Source organism: Perissodus microlepis, chromosome 18 (genome assembly GCF_051167445.1).
Source record: "Perissodus microlepis isolate ML-2025 ecotype Zambia chromosome 18, ASM5116744v1, whole genome shotgun sequence".
Classification (NCBI taxonomy): Eukaryota; Metazoa; Chordata; class Actinopteri; order Cichliformes; family Cichlidae; genus Perissodus; species Perissodus microlepis.
The window spans coordinates 34966222-34986413 of NC_140478.1; the positions used below are offsets into that span (position 1 = coordinate 34966222).

The window sequence follows — 20192 nt, forward strand, 5'->3', positions numbered from 1 at the left end:
CACACTGGGGTGTAGTGGGCCTGCCCGACTGAATCTCTGGAAATGTTTCCTCATGTCAATAAAGCTCATTTGATTTGAATTGTGAACCGCGCTAAAAAAATTTTTTTGCTACTACGACCTCACTTTGCCCAGAACGTGAACGTGACCCCCCCCCCCCCAGAACGCAATAATGTTAGGTAAGAGAAAAATTGCTTCAGAATGCAGGGTATTTAACCTGCAGTGGACACACGATTATTTTTTTCTTCAATGCAAAGAAAAGGCTGTTTGTCTCATCTGTCAAGAGAAGGTGGCGGTATTCAAAGAATACAATCTGCGCCGACATTATGAATGCCGTCACAAAGACAAGTATGATAGCTTGCAAGGCCAAATGCGAACAGACAAAATCTCAAAGTTAAAAAGTGGACTGTTAGCTCAGCAGACTGCATTTGTACGCCAAACTCAGCTGAACCAGTCATCAGTTCGGGCCAGCTTTCGTGTTGCTCAACTGATAGCAAGCTACGGTAAACCTTTCACTGAGGGAGAGTTTGTCAAGAAATGTTTGAATGTTGTTGTGGAGGAGGTGTGTCCCGATAAGAAAGATGTCTATAATGCTGTGAGTCTATCGGCGAGCACAATCACCAGAGGCGTGGAAGAAATAGGGGGTAATGTATATGCCCAGCTGCAGCAAAAGACGAAAGAATTTGACTTTTTTTCATTAGCACTGGATGAGAGCACGGACGTGCAGGACACAGCGCAGCTTCTTATTTTTATTCGTGGAATTAGCGCAAACTTTGAGATGTGTGAGGAGCTGGCAGCCCTCCAAAGTCTGAAAGGCACTACGACGGGGGAGGATATTTTCGACAAAGTATGTCAAACAATGGAAGAGTTGGATCTGGACTGGGCAAAGCTTGCTAGCATCACGACTGACGGGGCTCCTTGTATGGTGGGCGCATCTCGGGGCCTAATAGGACGCATGAACCGCGAGATGGAAGAACGGGGTCTCACCGCCCCTCTACAAGTCCACTGCATAATTCACCAGCAAGCGCTTTGCTGCAAAGTGTGGAAGTGGGATTCTGTCATGAAGGCTGTGGTATCATGCATAAACTTCATCAGAGCAAATGGACTTAAACACAGGCAGTTCCAACAATTCCTGTCTGAACTGGAATCTGCGTACGGAGATGTGCTGCACTACACAGAGGTCCGATGGTTGAGCCGCGGCAGAGTTTTGAGGCGTTTTTACGAACTGCTACCCGAAATTAACGCATTTCTTCATTCAAAAGGCAAAACGGTCCCAGAGCTGATCGACCCAGAATGGAAGTGGCACCTCGCATTTTTAACAGACGTGACGGAAATGCTGAACGGCCTTGACTTGCAGCTACAAGGCCAGGGGAAACTCATTTGCGACATGTATTCCCACATAAAAGCATTTGAGTTGAAACTAGCGCTGCTTTTGGAACAAGTGAAAAAGCACAACTTCACCCATCTCCCTGCTACCCAAAACCTTTCTGCAGAGAACCCAGCGGTTCTGTTCCCAGCTGAAAAGTGTGTGGAAGCACTGGAAATGCTGAAGGCGGAGGTCAGTGTGCGCTTCCGTCAACTACATGTTCATGCAAAAGAAATCCGTCTTTTCCAAAACCCCTTTGTTGCCGACATCGATGAAGCCCAGCCTTTTTATTAGGGGTGGGTTTTTATAATCGATTTATCGATTAAAATCGATTCTGACGTGGAAATCGATTCATTAAAATCCTGAATCGATTTTTCAATATAAATTTATTTTGCCCGAAATTCCAGAATCTCAGGTGAAACCTCACAAAATTTCAACAACCACCAAACAGCTAAGACAGTAAATGAGAGCAGGAACACGGATTCTGCACAAAGACGTAAACACAAAACTCGGACCCGCCGTCGGATCAGAATCAGTGAGATGTCGCCTTTCTCACCGACTGCACGGACACGGTCGGGGCTGAAAGCCGACAGCTCGCTGATTCTGATGTTTCGGCGGGTCCGCGCTTTGTGTTTACGCCCTTTTTGCGCTGATTCTGAAGCTGTTAGTTTTATCTCTCTCCAAACAATATTGACCGAACCAGCAGCAAAAGAAGATCCAAACTACGCTTCACATAAACATCGTCATGAATTCACTCTGACTTTTGCTGTTTTGCTTCCACCACAATAAAATCACACCTCATACACAGCTCTCTCTCTCTCTCTGTACTTCAAGAACAGTTTCCCGTCTAAAAATCTGTTTTCTTCATCATTCGCTTGCTTGTTAGGCACGAATCTACCGTTGTTTACAGCGCTGTCAGACGCTGGTTTTTTTTTTCGTTTTACATACTTCCGAAAAGAAAACCTAATTTCTGCCGTTCAATACTGAACAAACTTAAACTTAAAATTATGCAAAATGCAAAACGCTTAGCGTGTCTCTAATAAAACCTCTGTAACTTCAGAGGTAATGTTCATATGTTGATTAATGGTTTTCTTTCGTTTTTGATGTACTGCAGAATATTTTTATAAAATCCCAGGCCAGGAAAATCGCCTTCATGTTTTTCTGTGTTTTATCTTCAGCTACTTTGACACAAAGGCATCTGCTGTGATGCTCACACCTTTGATAAAGTCTGGAAAGTGTCAGCTTCCTTTTTATAGATACAAAAATATGTAAATGTACTGATCTGAATTATAATATTTCTGACTGTCAAAATTTCCCAGATTCAAATCGAATTGAATCGAATAGAATAGAATCGATTCGGGGATCGAATCGATTCGGGACCTTGTGAATCGGAATTGAATCGATTCTAGAAATCAGTGACGATACCCAGCCCTACTTTTTATCAGTTTGAGCTGGCCGAGTTACAGAACTCTGATGTTCTGAAAGACGCATTCAAGCCCAACAGTCTCCTTGACTTCTATGCCGCCCTCCCAAATGACACGTACCCTAACATAAAAAAACATGCAATGAAGATGTCCACAGTTTTTGGCAGCACGTATATCTGCGAGCAAACCTTTTCACGCATGAAACTCATGAAAACTCCGATGAGATCAAGATTGACAGATGAACATCTGCATCAGTGTTTGAGACTGGCTGTGACTAGAATGGAACCGGACACTCAACTTCTCACCGGCCAGATGCAGGCCCACAGTTCACACTGATGAACATACAGTACATAGGTAAGCTCACTTTTGTGACTTGAATGAGTTATTCTGAGTATAAACAAATAGAATCATAATAAAATCTACTGGGATAAAATCCATCTCCACAACCATTGAAAAAAGCTTGTGAAAATGTTTTGTGCTGTGTAGGTGCTGTATCACTTAGTTCGGTTTCTCAGCCTGCTTGCTTTGTGGTTTTCAGAGGGAAGTTGGTGAGAGAGAGCAAACAGTGGTGTCTACTAGGCTACCCTACTGGAACCTACAAAACTGGATTATAAGGAAAGAACACAAGAACTTTGAGAGACTGCTCATATGAGTCATTTAAGAGATTCTGCTCTGACAACTGAAGCGTAAGATTGTGCACGGCACAACAGAAACTTTCTTTCTGTGAAGAACCCAGAGAGGGTTATTTGATTATTTATTGATGTCATAAATAGTGTTATTAAGTATTTCCTAAGTTAATTTTTTCTGTTAAGAACCCAGAGAGGGTTATTTGATCTCGGAAAGGGTTATTAATATTTGGTTATGTGTGGCTTTCTGGAAAACAATAAATGTTTACATTTCGGCAAACCTGCGATCGTCACACTTTTTCTGTTACAAACTGACCCTGGCCCCCCATCAGAGAAGGAAAAAGTTTGGGGACCCCTGCTCTGGACTTTACTAGACAACGAGTGAAGAACAGATAACGAATATCATCTTTAAAGTGATGAATAATAACTCTGCCTCTGTGTCTTCATAAAAAGATCGTACTTCTGAAAGGTCAGAGGGCAGCATCCACTCTGGTTTTACACAGTTTTGCAGCTTTAGCTCTTCTGAAGTTCAGCACCTGCTTTTTCAGCCAATCAGAAGCCAGTATTGTAGAGAGTTCATATTTCTTTTCATGCAATTGAATAATTTTGAATGTTTAGGTGAATATTTATATTTAGAGTATTTTCTCGATCAGTGTCTTCAGTCCTGACCCTGAGTGCGTACATTTAAAAATAAAGTGATATAACTTCTTTTACATTACTGTGAACTTCTTGTACAGTTTGACAGCTGATTGTTGTCGTGTTTGTCGTCATATGAAGATCGTTTCCTAAAGAGGACTGAACAGTCATTCAGCCTCTGGCTCCATCCATGAATCTGATGTTTGCTGTATAATCTGTGCTGTTAATAGTGTAATGGAACATATAATTTGTACATATAATTTCATATGTAATTATGATGATCTTTAGAGAGACTTACAGGGCTCTCAGCGAAGGCGGTCGCACTTTTCTCCTCTCCTCTCCTTATCTTCCCTGCTTAGCTTCTTATGTCCTTGTCTTGTCTTGTGTTTTTACTTACTTCTCCCTGGAAGACTCTCTCACAGTCTGTTCTCTAAAACCTAAAAGAGGAATTATGGATTTGATCAACTGGTCTCTGAATGCAATTGACACCCCTTCTCAACGAGAAGTCTGGGCTCGGCTGAGCCTGACTGCTGAAGATATCTACCTATTCGGAACCATGATAACAGGGTTCTTGCTGATCGGAGCTGGCTTGGCCCTGGCTTATCGAAGAATTAAGGAAGCGGAACTGGCTGTTCAAACCCCCACAAGGCTGCCCGCTGGGATTGAAATGATGGGACGAGGTGTGAGTTTCTCAAAATGGGCTCATTGAGTGCAGCACGGAGAAGATCTTGGAGAACGCACGGCTGCCGTGAATACTCAGAACAAGACCTCTGAGTGGAAAACTGGATTACATCTGGAGGGGCTAGCTCGACTAACACCTTTGAGCGCAAATTGATCACATCTTGGGGAAGTGCACTGCGGTCGTGAGTTCTCAGAACCTGCTCTTTGAGCAAAAAGAATGACAACATCACGAAACGTAAGTTTGGATAACATCATGGAGAAGCTCGCGGCTCTCCAACGGGAGATTGAGAGACCAGTGTTGGACTGTTAGAACAGCTTTGAAATTCATATGAGGTGTTCGCACTAAAGTAAAAACCATCATCACTTCATGCGGAGACCCCTTCGGCGCCAGCTGCGGTCTCAAGGCTGGAGCTGAACAAAACACCCTGATAACGACTGTTTAGACTGTTCCCCCCATTCCATGCAAGGCCACCTGGGTTGGCTGGAAGACTGTTTACTTAGCCTAGCAGGGCGAAGGACACTGTCTCCGCTGAACTCTGGACACACACACACATACACTGATATGCACACACTGATCCCCCCTCCCTTTCCAAACGCCTTCGATGCTTGTGCCCTACTGGGGCAGATGGCAGTCGACTGGACCAGCGCAGACATGCTGCAGGACCGGATGCGCTGTCTACACCGGCTCTCATTCACCCTTTACCCGCCCCTGTTGCTTGTCTTGTGTTTCTATGGTGTATTGATAGTCATGTGCTTTTTGTGATGAGGTGTTTTTTCTGTTATCAAACTGTTCTCCCACTAGGAGCTCAGTCTGAGTGGAGGTTTTTTTCTCCTCCTCTTACCTCATGTTATGTATTTTTGTTGTTTTTTTCCTATCAGCCTACCTTTCTGACATGTCTCCCCAATGTGATGTTTGTGTAAAGTTGGTCAGAAGGTTCCTTTGTAAGTGTGCATGCGCCATTAGCGTGCTGCCTGCTGTAACCCTAATTTCCTTCGGGATTAATGAAGTATTCTGATTCTGATTTACCCATTAAGATTTTAAATGAACGATAAACAAAGGCCAAGAAAACTGAGTTAAACTCCTGAGTCTACTATATATTTGCACCATGAATAAATGAATTGTTTGCACCAGTAATAAATAATCAAATACATCAAATTATCATCAATATTTAAATAAAAGCAAGCATTGCACCAAACAAAACAACAATTCAACAGACAGTTCTATAAAACTGTGGATTATTCAAAGTGCTGCTATAACTGCACAACAAAACTGCAGTGAGAAAAGCTTTGGATGTTCAGTTTAGTTATAATGACAGTTAAACAACTAAAATACTCGGTTAAGTAGGTGAGAAAAAGTTACATTTACTGGATCAGTTTAAGACCAAAATACATTTGAATGAATTACTGACATGGACACTTTGTGAAAAATTACTAAACAGTTCAGGCAAAATTTTACTAAAACCTTGAATTAAACTTGAAAGTTTTCATTTGAACTCCACTGTGACTGTGTACACAGGAAAAACTACAAAATAATGTTTGTTTGTTTGTTTTTTAAACATTGTGGACCGATCTGCATTTGTTGTTGCTAAATTTAAATATTTGTTACTATTTAATGATCATAATCTCATTTGAACATAGGTTTGATTTAGTGGAGTCAGTTGTTCCCATGCATCATTCTGTAAGTGTGAGAATGAACTAAGATTAGAAAATGTCAAAATATAAAATGTGATTTATTTTTATTCATCACAACATCCTAAACTTTGCTGAACTTTTTGAAATATAGAATGAACTCGCTGAGTGTTGACTGTCATAACTCAAGAAAAGTTAAACTGGGCTGACCCAGTTGAAACTAATTTTAACAGTTTAAACCAGTTAAACCAGTTTACCTGGGTCAGACTTGTTACTGCATGTTGTAATCACACATACCACACCCTGCATCATGTGATTGGCTCTTGGTCGCTCTGTAAGAATATTTCTTTAGTGCCTCCCTTCACAGATGTGTCTGTATCAGGATGGGTCTAAACAACATGGTGTAAATGCAGTTGCTGGTGAGCCTCATTTCCTGTAGGAGGTGAACAAGAGCAGAGATCTGTTTCCCTTCAGAGCACAGAGGTTGTTTCTGTTCAGAGGAAGTGAAACTGTCTGACAGTCACTGAGAGACGGTGAAACGGCACAGCACATGAATCAAATGGACCAAACAAAATTCTGCTGTTCAGTCTGTTTGGATCTACTGAAGGATCCGGTGACTATTCCCTGTGGACACAGCTACTGCATGAACTGTATTAAAAGCTTCTGGGATGAAGAGGAAAAGAAGAAAATCTACAGCTGCCCTCAGTGCAGACAGACTTTCACAGCGAGGCCTGTCCTGGTGAAAAGCACCATGTTAGCAGATTTAGTGGAGGAGCTGAAGAAGACTGGACTCCAAGCTGCTCCTGCTGATCACTGCTATACTGGACCTGAAGATGTGGCCTGTGATTTCTGCACTGGCATGAAGCTAAAAGCTGTGAAATCCTGTCTGGTGTGTTTGGTCTCTTACTGTGAGAAACACCTTCAGCCTCATTATGATGTGGTTCAATTAAAGAGACACAAGCTGGTGGAGCCCTCCAAGAAGCTCCAGGAGAACATCTGCTCTCGTCATGATGAGGTGATGAAGATGTTCTGCCGTACTGATCAGCAGAGTATCTGTTATCTCTGCCCTGTGGATGAACATAAAGGCCACGACACAGTCTCAGCTGCAGCAGAAAGGACTGAGAGGCAGAGAGAGCTGGAGGTGAGTCGACAAAACATCCAGCAGAGAATCCAGGACAGAGAGAAAGATGTGAAGCTGCTTCAACAGGAGGTGGAGGCCATCAATCAGTCTGCTGATCAAACAGTGGAGCACAGTGAGAAGATCTTCACTGAGCTGATCCATCTCATCCAGAAAAGAAGCTCTGATGTGAAGCAGCAGATCAGATCCCAGCAGGAAACTGAAGTGAGTCGAGTCAAAGAGCTTCAGGAGAAGCTGGAGCAGGAGATCACTGAGCTGAAGAGGAAAGATGCTGAGCTGAAGCAGCTCTCACACACAGAGGATCACATCCAGTTTCTACACAACTACCCCTCACTGTCAGCACTCAGTGAGTCTACAGACTCATCCAGCATCAATATCCGTCCTCTGAGCTACTTTGAGGATGTGACAGCAGCTGTGTCAGAGGTCAGCGATAAACTACAGGACATTCTGAGACAGGAATGGACAAACATCTCACTGACAGTCACTGAAGTGGATGTTTTACTGTCACAACCAGAGCCAAAGACCAGAGCTGGATTCTTAAAATATTCATGTGAAATCACACTGGATCCAAACACAGCAAACACACAGCTGTTATTATCAGAGGGGAACAGAAAAGCAACATTAATGAATCAACAACAGTCTTATTCTGATCATCCAGACAGATTCACTGACTGGTTTCAGGTCCTGAGTAGAGAGAGTCTGACTGGACGTTGTTACTGGGAGGTGGAGTGGAGAGGGGGAGGAGTTTATGTAGCAGTCGCATACAAGAATATCAGCAGAAAAGGAGGGGGTAATGAATGTAAATTTGGACATAATGACAAATCTTGGTCATTAGATTGTGACAACAACAGTTATACATTTTGGTACAACAACATCCAAACTCCTGTCTCAGGTCCTCGTTCCTCCAGAGTAGGAGTGTACCTGGATCACAGAGCAGGTATTTTGTCCTTCTACAGCGTCTCTGAAACCATGACTCTCCTCCACAGAGTCCAGACCACATTCACTCAGCCGCTCTATGCTGGACTGAGGATTTACAAATATGGAGCCACTGCTGAGTTGATTAAGCTCAAATAGTCTGAAGTCTTTCATATTGTGGGTTTAAATCTGTATTTTAGTTTCATTTTATTTTCTCTCCATCATTTCTGCACAGAGATCAGCTGTCAGTCAAACATTATGGGTGGTACCTCCACATCTTCTAGTTGTTCTCTTGATGTTTCTGAGTTTTTAAAGGAGATCTTTCCTGTGACTGTTTATGGAGGCTATCACTGCTCATCATCATTTTGATTTACTAAAATATTTCTCCACATGAAAATGTAAACTTCTCTATCCTCTAAATGTTTCTGGAATATTTGTATTGAACAATGTCGACATTTCTCTTTATGAGTATGGCAGACCATGTGTGTGTGTTTGTGTTTGTTTTTGTCAAAATCATCAAACAAATGAGGAAAAACTGTGATTTTAATGAATGAATTCATATATTGTGTTGATGTTTTATTGTGTGAATAAACTGGAAGGTTTGACTATAAATCAAACTTTGAACAAAGTCTTTTCTTCTGTCTTCATTCCAGGATCTCACTCAAATCTGATGCAGAAAATATGAAACTAATCTGAGAGAATAACTGAAGCAGTTTTCCTCCTGAAGCATCACAAAGTTCAGAGTTCATGTTTAGAGCAGAAGATTCAGCAGTCGCTCTGTGACCTTTCAACTTTCTTCACTAAAACAGCTTCATTACAGAGAAACAAGTCACATTTTCTTGATGTTCTTAAGTCCTTTCAGATGTTTTTAATGGTCCTTGAATGCAGCATCAGTGTCGCAGGTTTAAAAGGTCACTTTCTGTTGTGTTCAAAGATTTCCTTCAGATATGGTCTTTAATCAGTAAAGCCAGTGATACAGCAGTGTCATTAGCTGTGTTATTGGCACCAGGCTGTGTTTATGTATGTATTTAATTCTGTCTGAGGATGTCTTCAGCATGAAATGATCATTTGCTCAGCTGCTGTGTCTCATCTCTTATCAGACATTGGTTGGAACAGAGTTTTGTTGCTGACCATCTGACAAGAGGGTGAAGAAAAGCTTCAGGCTTCATTTGGACACTACGTTGGACAGAAGTCTCCACAAAAATGACTCAGAAACACAAAAATTATTAATGAAAGTCCAAATGTCAAAAAGGGGTCATACATGATCCTGAGAAATGTCCTTGAACATTTGAACATGAGTCAGAGGGTTGTCAGGTTTCTACACTGCATCGTGGCATCAAGCCTGAGATGTCTGTGTAAACAAGTATGGAGGACACAAATGCACAGACGCAGTCGAGCTGTTTACTGCTGATGAGGAAGGAAAATAGTCTGTTGGATATTAAAGCAGCATTTATTAGAGTAAGAACAGATACTTGTGTCCTTCATTTGATCCCCGTCAATTTACAGAAGACTTAAGGACCCTTTGACTTCTAACATACAGCTGCATGTTTACAATTTTATTATTTATTGATTTCTAGCAAAGCAAGACTTTACTGATTAAAGACATATAATCAGACATATTACTGTTACTCTCTGAAAAAGACTCACATAAAGCAGATTTATCACAAGCAAACATCAAGACACATCCTTCATGGCTTAAAGTTGCAGTGGGACTCTTTCGCCATCTGGTGGTTGTAACAGTTATGACAACTGTTCCTGCATATATGTCCCTCCTCAGTGTGAAGAAGACTGGACTCCAAGCTGCTCCTGCTGATCACTGCGTGTTCCTCCTGTGTCTAAAATCTATTTCCATTATGAATCAGGAAACTGTTTGCACCAATCATAAAGGCAATAAAATACGTCACACACTAAGAAATAACAAAAAGGAATTGTGGATTTCAAGGAGATTTTTCCCTCGTTTTTTGAAATCATAAGAATACAAACTAATGCAAGACTGTCATGTTTTCATAAGTTTGTAGAGACACTGTTCTGTTGTATTCTAGGACATCAGTCACTTTTTAAATGCATGCTCCTCCTCCTCATCATCATCATCATCATCAGCACCCATGACCTCCTTTTAGTCTTTGTTTTGTTATTTTTCAGAGTTCAGGAGATGTTCTTATGGGATTTCCACAGTGTACAAGTACTGTTTAGACCCTTTACCTAAAAGAAAAGAGTAAAGTACAAAGTAGATTTACTCACTGCAGGAAAATAATGCCTCACTCTGATATATTGTCTTATATGACAAACTGAAAGTGATGCATCAAAGTGTAAGCAGCATTTTCCTGTTACAGCTGGTCTAGATGGAACTGATCTGATCTCCTTTATGTACAGGTAGATATCCAGTGGGTTTGCTAAGGGTCACAGATGAGGGGCTGTGTGAGATGTTTAATGGGAAAGGAAATAAAACCAGTGTTCCAGACCTGCAGCTAAGATACTCGAGTATCTTCAAATATGAAGCTGAGTATTACTTCCATACTTTCCTCCACTGCTGATGACCTTGTTACCTGCTGCTCCCTGTTAATGATCAGCCTCAGTTCTGATAGTAAACTGTTGGCTCTCGTTCTGTCAGGTTGTTGCTCAGTGACGTCTTGTTTTCATTTTCCTTCTTCTTCAAATGTGTTTTCCTTTAACTCTTTGCTTTTGTTTCTGCTTCAAACACCAAATGATACACGTGCTGCACCTCTGATGGTTTGTCAGAGAGCAGAACAATTTACATTACAGAGAATATTTTACAGTTGAACATAAACTTTCACTTTTTTCCTCTAAAGTGTGCTCACTGGTTTTTCCAGCTGCTGTGAGATGTTTCTGCCTGACTGTAAAGATGGAAATAAACACAGATGGAAACACTGAGTCAGAGTGTTGCTGCTGGTTAGTCAGTATATAGGGAGTGCAGAATTATTAGGCAAGTTGTATTTTTGAGGAATAATTTTATTATTGAACAACAACCATGTTCTCAATGAACCCAAAAAACTCATTAATATCAAAGCTGAATGTTTTTGGAAGTAGTTTTTAGTTTGTTTTTAGTTTTAGCTATTTTAGGGGGATATCTGTGTGTGCAGGTGACTATTACTGTGCATAATTATTAGGCAACTTAACAAAAAACAAATATATACCCATTTCAATTATTTATTTTTACCAGTGAAACCAATATAACATCTCCACATTCACAAATATACATTTCTGACATTCAAAAACAAAAACAAATCAGCGACCAATATAGCCACCTTTCTTTGCAAGGACACTCAAAAGCCTGCCATCCATGGATTCTGTCAGTGTTTTGATCTGTTCACCATCAACATTGCGTGCAGCAGCAACCACAGCCTCCCAGACACTGTTCAGAGAGGTGTACTGTTTTCCCTCCTTGTAAATCTCACATTTGATGATGGACCACAGGTTCTCAATGGGGTTCAGATCAGGTGAACAAGGTGGCCATGTCATTAGTTTTTCTTCTTTTATACCCTTTCTTGCCAGCCACGCTGTGGAGTACTTGGACGCGTGTGATGGAGCATTGTCCTGCATGAAAATCATGTTTTTCTTGAAGGATGCAGACTTCTTCCTGTACCACTGCTTGAAGAAGGTGTCTTCCAGAAACTGGCAGTAGGACTGGGAGTCAAGCTCAACTCCCAGTCCCAGTAGGACTGGGAGTTGAGCTGCATTTACTCCTTATGCAGCATAAGGAGTAAATACAGAATATTAACCAAAGTTGTGATTAAAACACCTTTTACAAATGCACAAAAAAACCCAAAAAAGAAATCTTTCTACCTTCTGCAAAGTTCATCGCCCCAGAAAAGACAAGAGCAGCAAATTCTCCGACACTGAAACCTGCAGCAGCGACACACATCTCAATGGCCTGTGTACAGCAGGAAACAAGTCAAAAAAAATAAAAATAAAAATGTAACAGCCTCCCGATTATGACCGATATATCATTTATGTCACTGATACATCCGTAACTGAAATTAACTCAGAACAATTTGTTTATTTTTTTAAATGGTCATTCAGAAGCAGAAGATTATTTACGGTGATGTTTTTGGTGGGAGTGAAACAACAATCTACTGATAAAAACAATAAAAACAAGATGTGATAATAAGAAATAACCACTGTTGGAAGCCTTATTTACTCTATCGCCTTAATCAGGTGCAGTAATTAAAGTTGAAATGAGAAACTTTGCATTTGAAAGATGCTCTTCTACTGGGCGCTCAAAATGCTTTCTTACAACAAGCATCATTCATCCACACCTTCATACATAATATGCGCACATTTTAAATATAAATTAATATTACTGTAGCAGTATTTTTTTTTTTATTAAAAAGATAAAATGGCCACATTTAAGAAGGCAGGACCTGCAGTTATTGTCCTTTTTCCAGACATTTATCTGGCACTTACTTTGGGGTTTTCTTGGTTGAGTCTCTCCACAGCAGCCAGGGAGGTGACAAACACCGCCGGCTGACAGTGAACCGTTTTCTGCAGCTCAAATTCAAATTCAAATTTTATTTGTCACGTACACAGTCACACACAGTACGATATGCAGTGAAATGCTTAGACAACTGCTCGTGACCTAAAGAAAAAAAGAAAAGGCTATGAATAAGATAGGAAATAAATATGAAAATTAAAAAGGGGTAAATTTAACTGGGAAAGAATAAGATAAAATATATAAATTAAAGTTAAAAAAATAAAATAACTGTACAACAAAATACACAATACACAGTATAGAACTATATAAGAATGTATGAAGAAAGCTCGTCCTCGGGGCCCTCCAGACACAGAGACAGCAGGTCGTAACCCAGGATCTTCTGGGCTACGGTGAACATTTCTTTAACGTTGGGGTATTTCAAAAGTCCTCTGCCCATGCCCACAAACTGGCTGCCCTGACCGGGGAATTTGTCTACAAAGTGAAAATAACTATAAGAGCTTTTAAGTATACACAGACATGCGCTTCTTAAATTTAGCTTAATTGGCTCCAGAGGTAGGAAGTAAAAAAGTAAAAAAAACTTCCTTGCTGTACTTAATTTTTACTCCCTACATTTTTAAACAAATATCTGTAGTTTCCTCTCCGTATATTTTCAAAACAAACTCGTTACTTTGGGTTTAACGCATTTGGGGGAAGTTAATATTTCACGTCACTGCAGGCCTTCAAACAATGAGATTTGAGCCTAAACAGTGACACATGAAAGGCAGTCGCGTTTTAATCAGTAGAGATGAAAGAGCAAACCATGTACCGTAGTTTTGATTTATTTATTTTTAGCACAACACCAGAACAACCCCACGTGCCCATAATTTGCGGTACTTCAGAAAAAAAGGAGTGAACATAAAAGGGAGTAAAATGTTGTGGCAGGTAATTTCAAATGCAGCATTTCTATCACCTCAACAAACACTAACTGTGTCACAGTGTGTTGCTAGCTAAAGCTCCACTTGCTGTATTTCACAGAAAGAGAAAGAGTGAGAGCTAACTTCACTCAGAGATATAGAAAGAAAGAGAAAGAAACCAGGCTGTATTTAAAGGTAAGGACTGCTTAGTGATATTTGATAAAATGTAATTGTATTTTAACAGGGACATAAAGTGCTTGTCTTACTCCCTTCTTCTAGCTCGAAATTACTTGCCAAGTGGTAAGGACCGTTCATGGTCACACGGTGAGAACATTGGTGTTGACTATGAAGAGATATGGTCAGATAGGGGAGGGGCCAGTCAGATTTATCAACTCAACCTCCTTAAAGCATGGAGAGAGGCTGAAACCAATCTCTGGTGAGCCCGGTTAAGGAAAGAGATGAGTTGGTGCCTGAGATGCCAAATTCCAACATCCTCATTCCCGCCATTGAGATAACACTCTCACACAGGCCCAGAGAGCAGATGTTGCTGCATTGCAGATGTGTTATACCCCCTGCCCAGCCGAATGACTCTCAAAAAGAAAACTTTGCAGAAAATCAATGTGATCGCTTGGATCACTGGAATTATCATCTCGATATCTCTTGTCCTTCTTTCATTTCAGACGTCTTGAAAACAAGTTTTAACAAAGTCCTGGAGAAGTGCCCAATGCTGGAGGACCTCCTGCTTTACCCCTGGCTCAGATAAACTCCTCTCTGACACAAACACACACGCATACTGAATTCACATCTTGCCATACAAATGTGATACAGTAACCAACTTTCTTTCTTTCAGAAAAAAAGAAAATTGGGAGATTCAAAATTTTCCTCACAGTAATGTTTGCATCAGTCTATCAGATGAATCCCCTCCAAGTCCAATATTTACATCAGTTACAGTGATAATGCTTGGTGTCTACTTTCAGCCACCGCAGTAGAATGCCAGGAATGAATCTCATTGAAATTGTAGTTGCATTTGCTATTTAATTTAATTGTCATGGATGATACACAGACAACCCAACAGCAAACAGAGGAAAACAATGGGCTTAAATACACAGAGGGATAAATGAGGGAATAAGACACAGGATGAGAGCACAGCTGCGAGAAATCACAAACAACAAGACCATGGGGAAGGAAAACTGAAAACACTAACATAGTCTAAGGAGCTTAGAAAGAAAACGTCTGGACTTCTTTAAGTTGCTTGAAGACGTTCAAGCAAAGTTTAAGTTCTTTTCTTCCAAGAAGGTGAAACATCTTCAAGCAACTTCAAGTCCAAACGCTTTCTTTCCAAACTCCTTAGACTACGATGACCTAGATGACTGAGAACCTTCACAGACATGAAAACACTAACATAGCACACAAGACTATCAAAGTAAAACAGCAAACAAGAGACTTTTACAAAGACACAGAGTTGACACAGAGACATGACTGACTGGGGAGAAATTGGGGAACATGGAAACAAGAGTGACTAGACATGACACGTGGGACACAGGGGCAAGGCAAAGTAACAGAAACCTAAAGCCTAAGAATATAACACAAGAAGAAAACAATAAAGAGAACCAAAAACATACATAAGAATAATCAATGAATATAAATGAACAAACACAAAACACTGGGTCACAGATTCAGTACCATGACAGTTAAATGTACATAATAAATACTTTAAATCAGATGACAATGTAGCTGACACTGTGTTTATTAGTGTGTGGTCAACCACAAATCTTCATACTGTCATCCATACATGAGGTCTTTATACAAACGATGAAAGATAATGAAAGAAACTGTTTAATTGATATGAAATGATTGAATTATATGAAATATTATGGCTTTGTCTGCCAGAGTGTTTTTCTGTAAACTACTTTGAACTACTGGCAGTCAGTGAAGTCACTGAAAGGCAAGATTCTATGTTGTGTTGCCGTAGTTTCCAGAGTTTACTTATAAAGCTCACTAACAGAATTCAGTTAGAAAAGTCAAGCATTTGAAGGGCGCACATTTGAAGGAATATTAACTCAATATTAACTCATTACGGTTTACATTTTCGAGTTTAAAAGTTCTCCGAAATTACAATGAAAAAGGAAACAAGAAAAATTACCACTCCAGCCGATAAGAAAGATTCAGGAGATCAAGGTAAGTAAAATAATAAAATCAAATCCTGGTAAAATCCAAATCCTAGAAATGTTGACACTGTGTGAATCATTTTTGGAGCAATTGAATCATATGTTTGATTGAAAATAGCTTTAATACAAGATGTCTAATCAAAGAAAGGTTACCGGTCTTTTGGTAAAATAATGTAATAAGTTTATTCTTGGACTCAACAGTAAAAACAGACCAACAAGTGTCATCAAGATCTAAGACTTAGTAAACCTAGTATCAATTCGCACTGGTCAGTTTTTTTATCCCAAGAATAAACTTGTGATAATTTAAGCAAAAGCAATTTCAAATTCTTTGCCAAACTGCTTCCAGTCCTGATGTCGGGGACTCTTTTTCACCACTGTGTTGTTGTCGTTTATAGATTGTAAGAGCAGGACTGCTAAAAGAAAGGCCAGTCCTGAAAAGAAGACCCCAATAAAAAGGAGGAGGGTCGCTGAGCAGGCTGGTCCTTCCACCAGCTCAGATGTGGTCAGAGGAGTGAAGCGCAAGGTTGTGCAAGATGAAGAGGGCACAACAAAGAAAGCAAAGAAGGCTAAACTTCTCGACCATATGAGCGGTGACAAGGAGCAAGCATCCTCCTCGTTGGACTCTGGTAAAGGTAGGCTAATTAGTTGAATAAGGGGGTAGATTAAGTGTGGTTGCTAGGTTTAAAATATTAGTGTTTAGTGTTTGTGTCTATCATCCAGTGAGCTGATGTGCTTTTGGTGTTTTCCACATCTCCAGACTTGAACAACAAACAGGTGTGCGCAAAAAATGGCAAAAGAAAGGCCGCGGGAGACAACAGAGAGTCACCCAAGAAAAAAAAAAGGAATGTGGACCAGGACAAAAAATCAGTGGCAGACCAAAAACGTAAGTAGCAAGCAGCTTGGGTTTTATATTCAGGGGAAGGGCAAAAGGAACATTTAGGCTACAGAGGAGAGTAATTTGTGTCACAGCTGTAATAAAACAAGATTTGTTGTTTTGTCTGTTCAGGTGAATTCCAAGCCAGATATGTGGAGGAGCACCAGCTCGGAGAAGGAGGCTGCGGAGCAGTGTTTGCTGGCTACCGGATAGAAGATCGTTTTCCAGTAAGTGTTCAGATGATGGTAGTAAGACAGGCAGTAACGCAGATAATGGATAATATCGTAAACTGAGACGTCTGCTGTGTTTCCACCTTTCATTATGTCATACTGAGGAAATGCTCACCAATGCTCTGTGTCTTCTAGGTTGCCATCAAACACATTCCCAAAAATAAAGTCTACTGCAAAGTGGCGGTAAGCGTCCAACACTTGAATTAGTTTTACATTACTGGATTGAATGCGGCGTTCCTCATCATCCACTTTGTTGTAATATTTCAGGATGAAAGCGGGAAGAAGCTCTCAGTGGAAGTGGCCATTATGGTTAAACTTGCAGGTGAAGCAGAAGGGTCAGTGGGAATATCAGCACCTGTGTCCTTGCTGGAGTGGTTCGACCTTGGCAAAGAGCTGATCCTGGTGCTGGAGAGACCTGTCCCCGCTGTGGACCTGCAAAAATACAAAGCAGAAAATGGAAGAACTTTACCAGAGGACAAGGCCAAGGTAGGTTGACTGGAAGAGCCTTAGACTGTACAGCATTCAATCAAGGCAGAAAAGCATTAACTCATTATTGTGTTTTTCATCTTTTCCAGGTCATTCTGAAGCAACTAGTTGATGCTGTAAAGGAACTTGAGGATAAACACATCTTTCATCGGGACATCAAGGGACAAAACATTCTGATTGAGACCGGCTCAGATGTGCCTCGAGTTCGCATCATTGACTTTGGACTGAGCTGCTTTGTTAAACAGCGATCTCTGTATCGCATCTTCTATGGTAACATATTCTGCTCCTGCTTTTCACAGATGTAACAATTTGTGTCTTTTGTTTTAGAAGAAATTGCAATTGTGTCTGTTTGTTAGGCACTCCTCTTCACATCCCTCCCGAGTGGTACATTAGGAGCTGCTACAGGTGTGGACCCACCACGGTGTGGCAAATGGGAGTGGTGTTGTATGAAGCGCTTCATGCACGATACTTTAGTACCGCGAGGTTCCTCACAAAGAAACTGAGCATCAAGAAGCGTCTGTCCACAGGTAAGAAAACTTCACACTTCCAGATTCACTGATGCCTTGGATCACTAGAACTATCATCTTCATCTTTTTGATCTTTTCTTTCTTTCAAGAATGCCGGAATTTCTTGGACGCATGTTTAGCTATAGTCCCGGAGAAGCGCCCAACACTGGAGGAGCTCCAGCTTCACCCCTGGCTAAGATAACACACACAAACACATAATTCACACCTTATCATATAAGTATGATACATTGTAGTAACTTCCTTTCTTTTTTCTGTTGGACAGGAATAGATAGAATGGGTCAATCTTAAAAAATAAATAAATAAAAATTTAGCTTTTTTGGAGTTCCTGTAACCCCCCCAGCCATCCCAGGAAAGGGGATCTCTCTTTGAATGGGCTTTCCCGAGGTTTCTTCCCATTGATCTGGCCCCCTGGGGAGTTTTTCCTCGTCTTCATAGAGAGCTTGGGCTGGGTCAGGAGCTCCATCAAAACTGTCTTTATTTGATGACATTAAAGTCATCAAATAAAGATGTGTTTTACTTAAAGTAAAATTTGATCAAAATAAAACTTGTTTAATTCATCTTTGCTGAGGATTCTCCTTCATTACTATTTTGTTTTGTTTTTTTGTTTTGTTTTTTTTTACCCATGGTGCATTTTGACAAATAAGAAAACTGAATCAGGTTAAAGTGTGCACAAAGACAGTCACACTGCAAATGATCTGAAGACTTGCATCTGTTGCTCTAACCCCCAACTAGTTTAGACAGATTTCCTGGTTCTACCAGAGGTTTTTTCCTTCAAGAAGGGAGTTTTTCCTTCCCACTGTTGCTGAGTGTTTGCTCATAGTGGGTTGTAAAAGCATAAAAGTTAATAAGAGTTATCACAGCGGGAACTATATAGCTTAAGTGTACAATTTCTACAGGACGAATTATAACTTCATTATGTATAAAAGCTCCTGTGGATAATTACTCCTATTTGTAACTTTACACAAGAGAAAGTTTGCTGTCACACTATTTATAACAGGTTGGATTTTGTCCTCTGAGTTGAGCCTTTGGTTGCAGTTTATTGAAGAATTTCCTCTAAAGTAGCTGTTGATAAAGATTTAAAGTCCTGTTTATATACAGAAATATGCTTTAGTTCATGTTTTTTTACATGTCTGCCTCAGTGGATCAGTAGAAGATCTGGCACAGGAAACTAGATGATGAAAAAAGGGTACGAATACACATATATATCTATATCTATATAGATACAGATATATACACACACACACACACAGGTTGCAATGTAGTATTTTTATTTTTTCTTAGCATTTCTTTAACGTCTTGGTGCAAAAGAATACCTGCATTTGTGTGTAAAGAAATGTTACATATATACTAAAAACAGTTGGAAAAAAGAACTACAAATTTGGAAAGGAATTTATTCATGTTCTTACTCATAGATGGAGTACATGGTTTAAAAACACTGAGGAAACAGATATGAGGCGGCTGTATCAACATAAAAACATTAATACAGTTAAAAATGAATAAAAAGTTGCACGCTTAAACTTATTTCTCTACAGTTTGTACAATTAATCCATGTAACAATAGGTTCTCTCTTAATATAGTAGTTAATTAAAATATCTTTACATAAAAATACATTTTTAAGTACTCTCCGGTGGAAGTCTGTTGTGGCTTATGTTTCTAAATGACACAACCATAAAGCAGCCCACAGAATATACAAATATGTCTTTGATAAGTGAATGTTGGCTCCCACAATGGCCTGTTAAGTTATTGCAAAAATAATTTACTGCATAATATGTCAGATTAGAACATGTTATAAGCACAAAACTGAAGGGGAAACAATAAAAACAAAAATTAAAAAACAAATACTAAATTAAGTTAAAGGATATTTCTTACTATACTATATAATTGTATAATGTTGCGTTTGATTGCAAAAGAAAACCCACCAAGAAAAAAAGAAAGAAAGAAAAAGAGAGAATAGAGTTTGATTTATTCAAAACACATTCTTTTCTTTTATTTAAGCTGTAGCGAGATTCAAATGGACAAAAGAGAAAGAAAAATATTACAGATTTGTTTTATTAATCACGAATAAACTTTATTATACACAACTCTAAATTTCAGTTGGTCTTAGTCAGATGTGTTTTTAATTAAATCCTGCAACACTGTGCTCGCTGCC

At 39.9% G+C, this 20192-nt stretch overlaps 3 protein-coding genes across 3 annotated transcripts; all 3 read left to right on the top strand.

Annotated features, from left to right (window-relative positions):
- The first annotated feature begins 367 nt into the window (after nucleotides 1–367).
- On the top strand, nucleotides 368–1657 carry LOC146368789 (general transcription factor II-I repeat domain-containing protein 2-like). The gene has a single exon (XM_084913591.1). The coding sequence runs from the start codon at nucleotides 368–370 to the stop codon at nucleotides 1655–1657; it is 1290 nt and encodes a 429-aa protein (XP_084769717.1).
- Nucleotides 1658–6651: 4994 nt separating this feature from the next.
- On the top strand, nucleotides 6652–8982 carry LOC146368790 (tripartite motif-containing protein 16-like). Its single transcript, XM_084911265.1, has one exon. It carries the CDS (start codon nucleotides 6910–6912, stop codon nucleotides 8569–8571), a length of 1662 nt encoding a protein of 553 aa, XP_084767391.1. The 5' UTR covers nucleotides 6652–6909; the 3' UTR covers nucleotides 8572–8982.
- Nucleotides 8983–15464: 6482 nt separating this feature from the next.
- On the top strand, nucleotides 15465–18600 carry LOC146368791 (serine/threonine-protein kinase pim-2-like). Its single transcript, XM_084913666.1, has 9 exons — nucleotides 15465–15936; nucleotides 16322–16558; nucleotides 16684–16809; nucleotides 16933–17027; nucleotides 17166–17213; nucleotides 17298–17516; nucleotides 17606–17786; nucleotides 17873–18043; nucleotides 18133–18600. The coding sequence occupies exons 1-9, from the start codon at nucleotides 15876–15878 to the stop codon at nucleotides 18222–18224; spliced, it is 1230 nt and encodes a 409-aa protein (XP_084769792.1). The 5' UTR covers nucleotides 15465–15875; the 3' UTR covers nucleotides 18225–18600.
- Nucleotides 18601–20192: the final 1592 nt, after the last annotated feature.

Bases quoted from the DNA above. Each gene is read 5' to 3' on its own strand.
- LOC146368789 (XM_084913591.1), top strand. From the start codon at position 368: ATGCGAACAGACAAAATCTCAAAGTTAAAAAGTGGACTGTTAGCTCAG.
- LOC146368790 (XM_084911265.1), top strand. From the start codon at position 6,910: ATGAATCAAATGGACCAAACAAAATTCTGCTGTTCAGTCTGTTTGGAT.
- LOC146368791 (XM_084913666.1), top strand. From the start codon at position 15,876: ATGAAAAAGGAAACAAGAAAAATTACCACTCCAGCCGATAAGAAAGAT. The intron at 17,214-17,297 runs GTAAGCGTCCAA...GTAATATTTCAG, and splicing joins AAGTCTACTGCAAAGTGGCG to GATGAAAGCGGGAAGAAGCT. The intron at 17,517-17,605 runs GTAGGTTGACTG...CATCTTTTCCAG, and splicing joins TACCAGAGGACAAGGCCAAG to GTCATTCTGAAGCAACTAGT.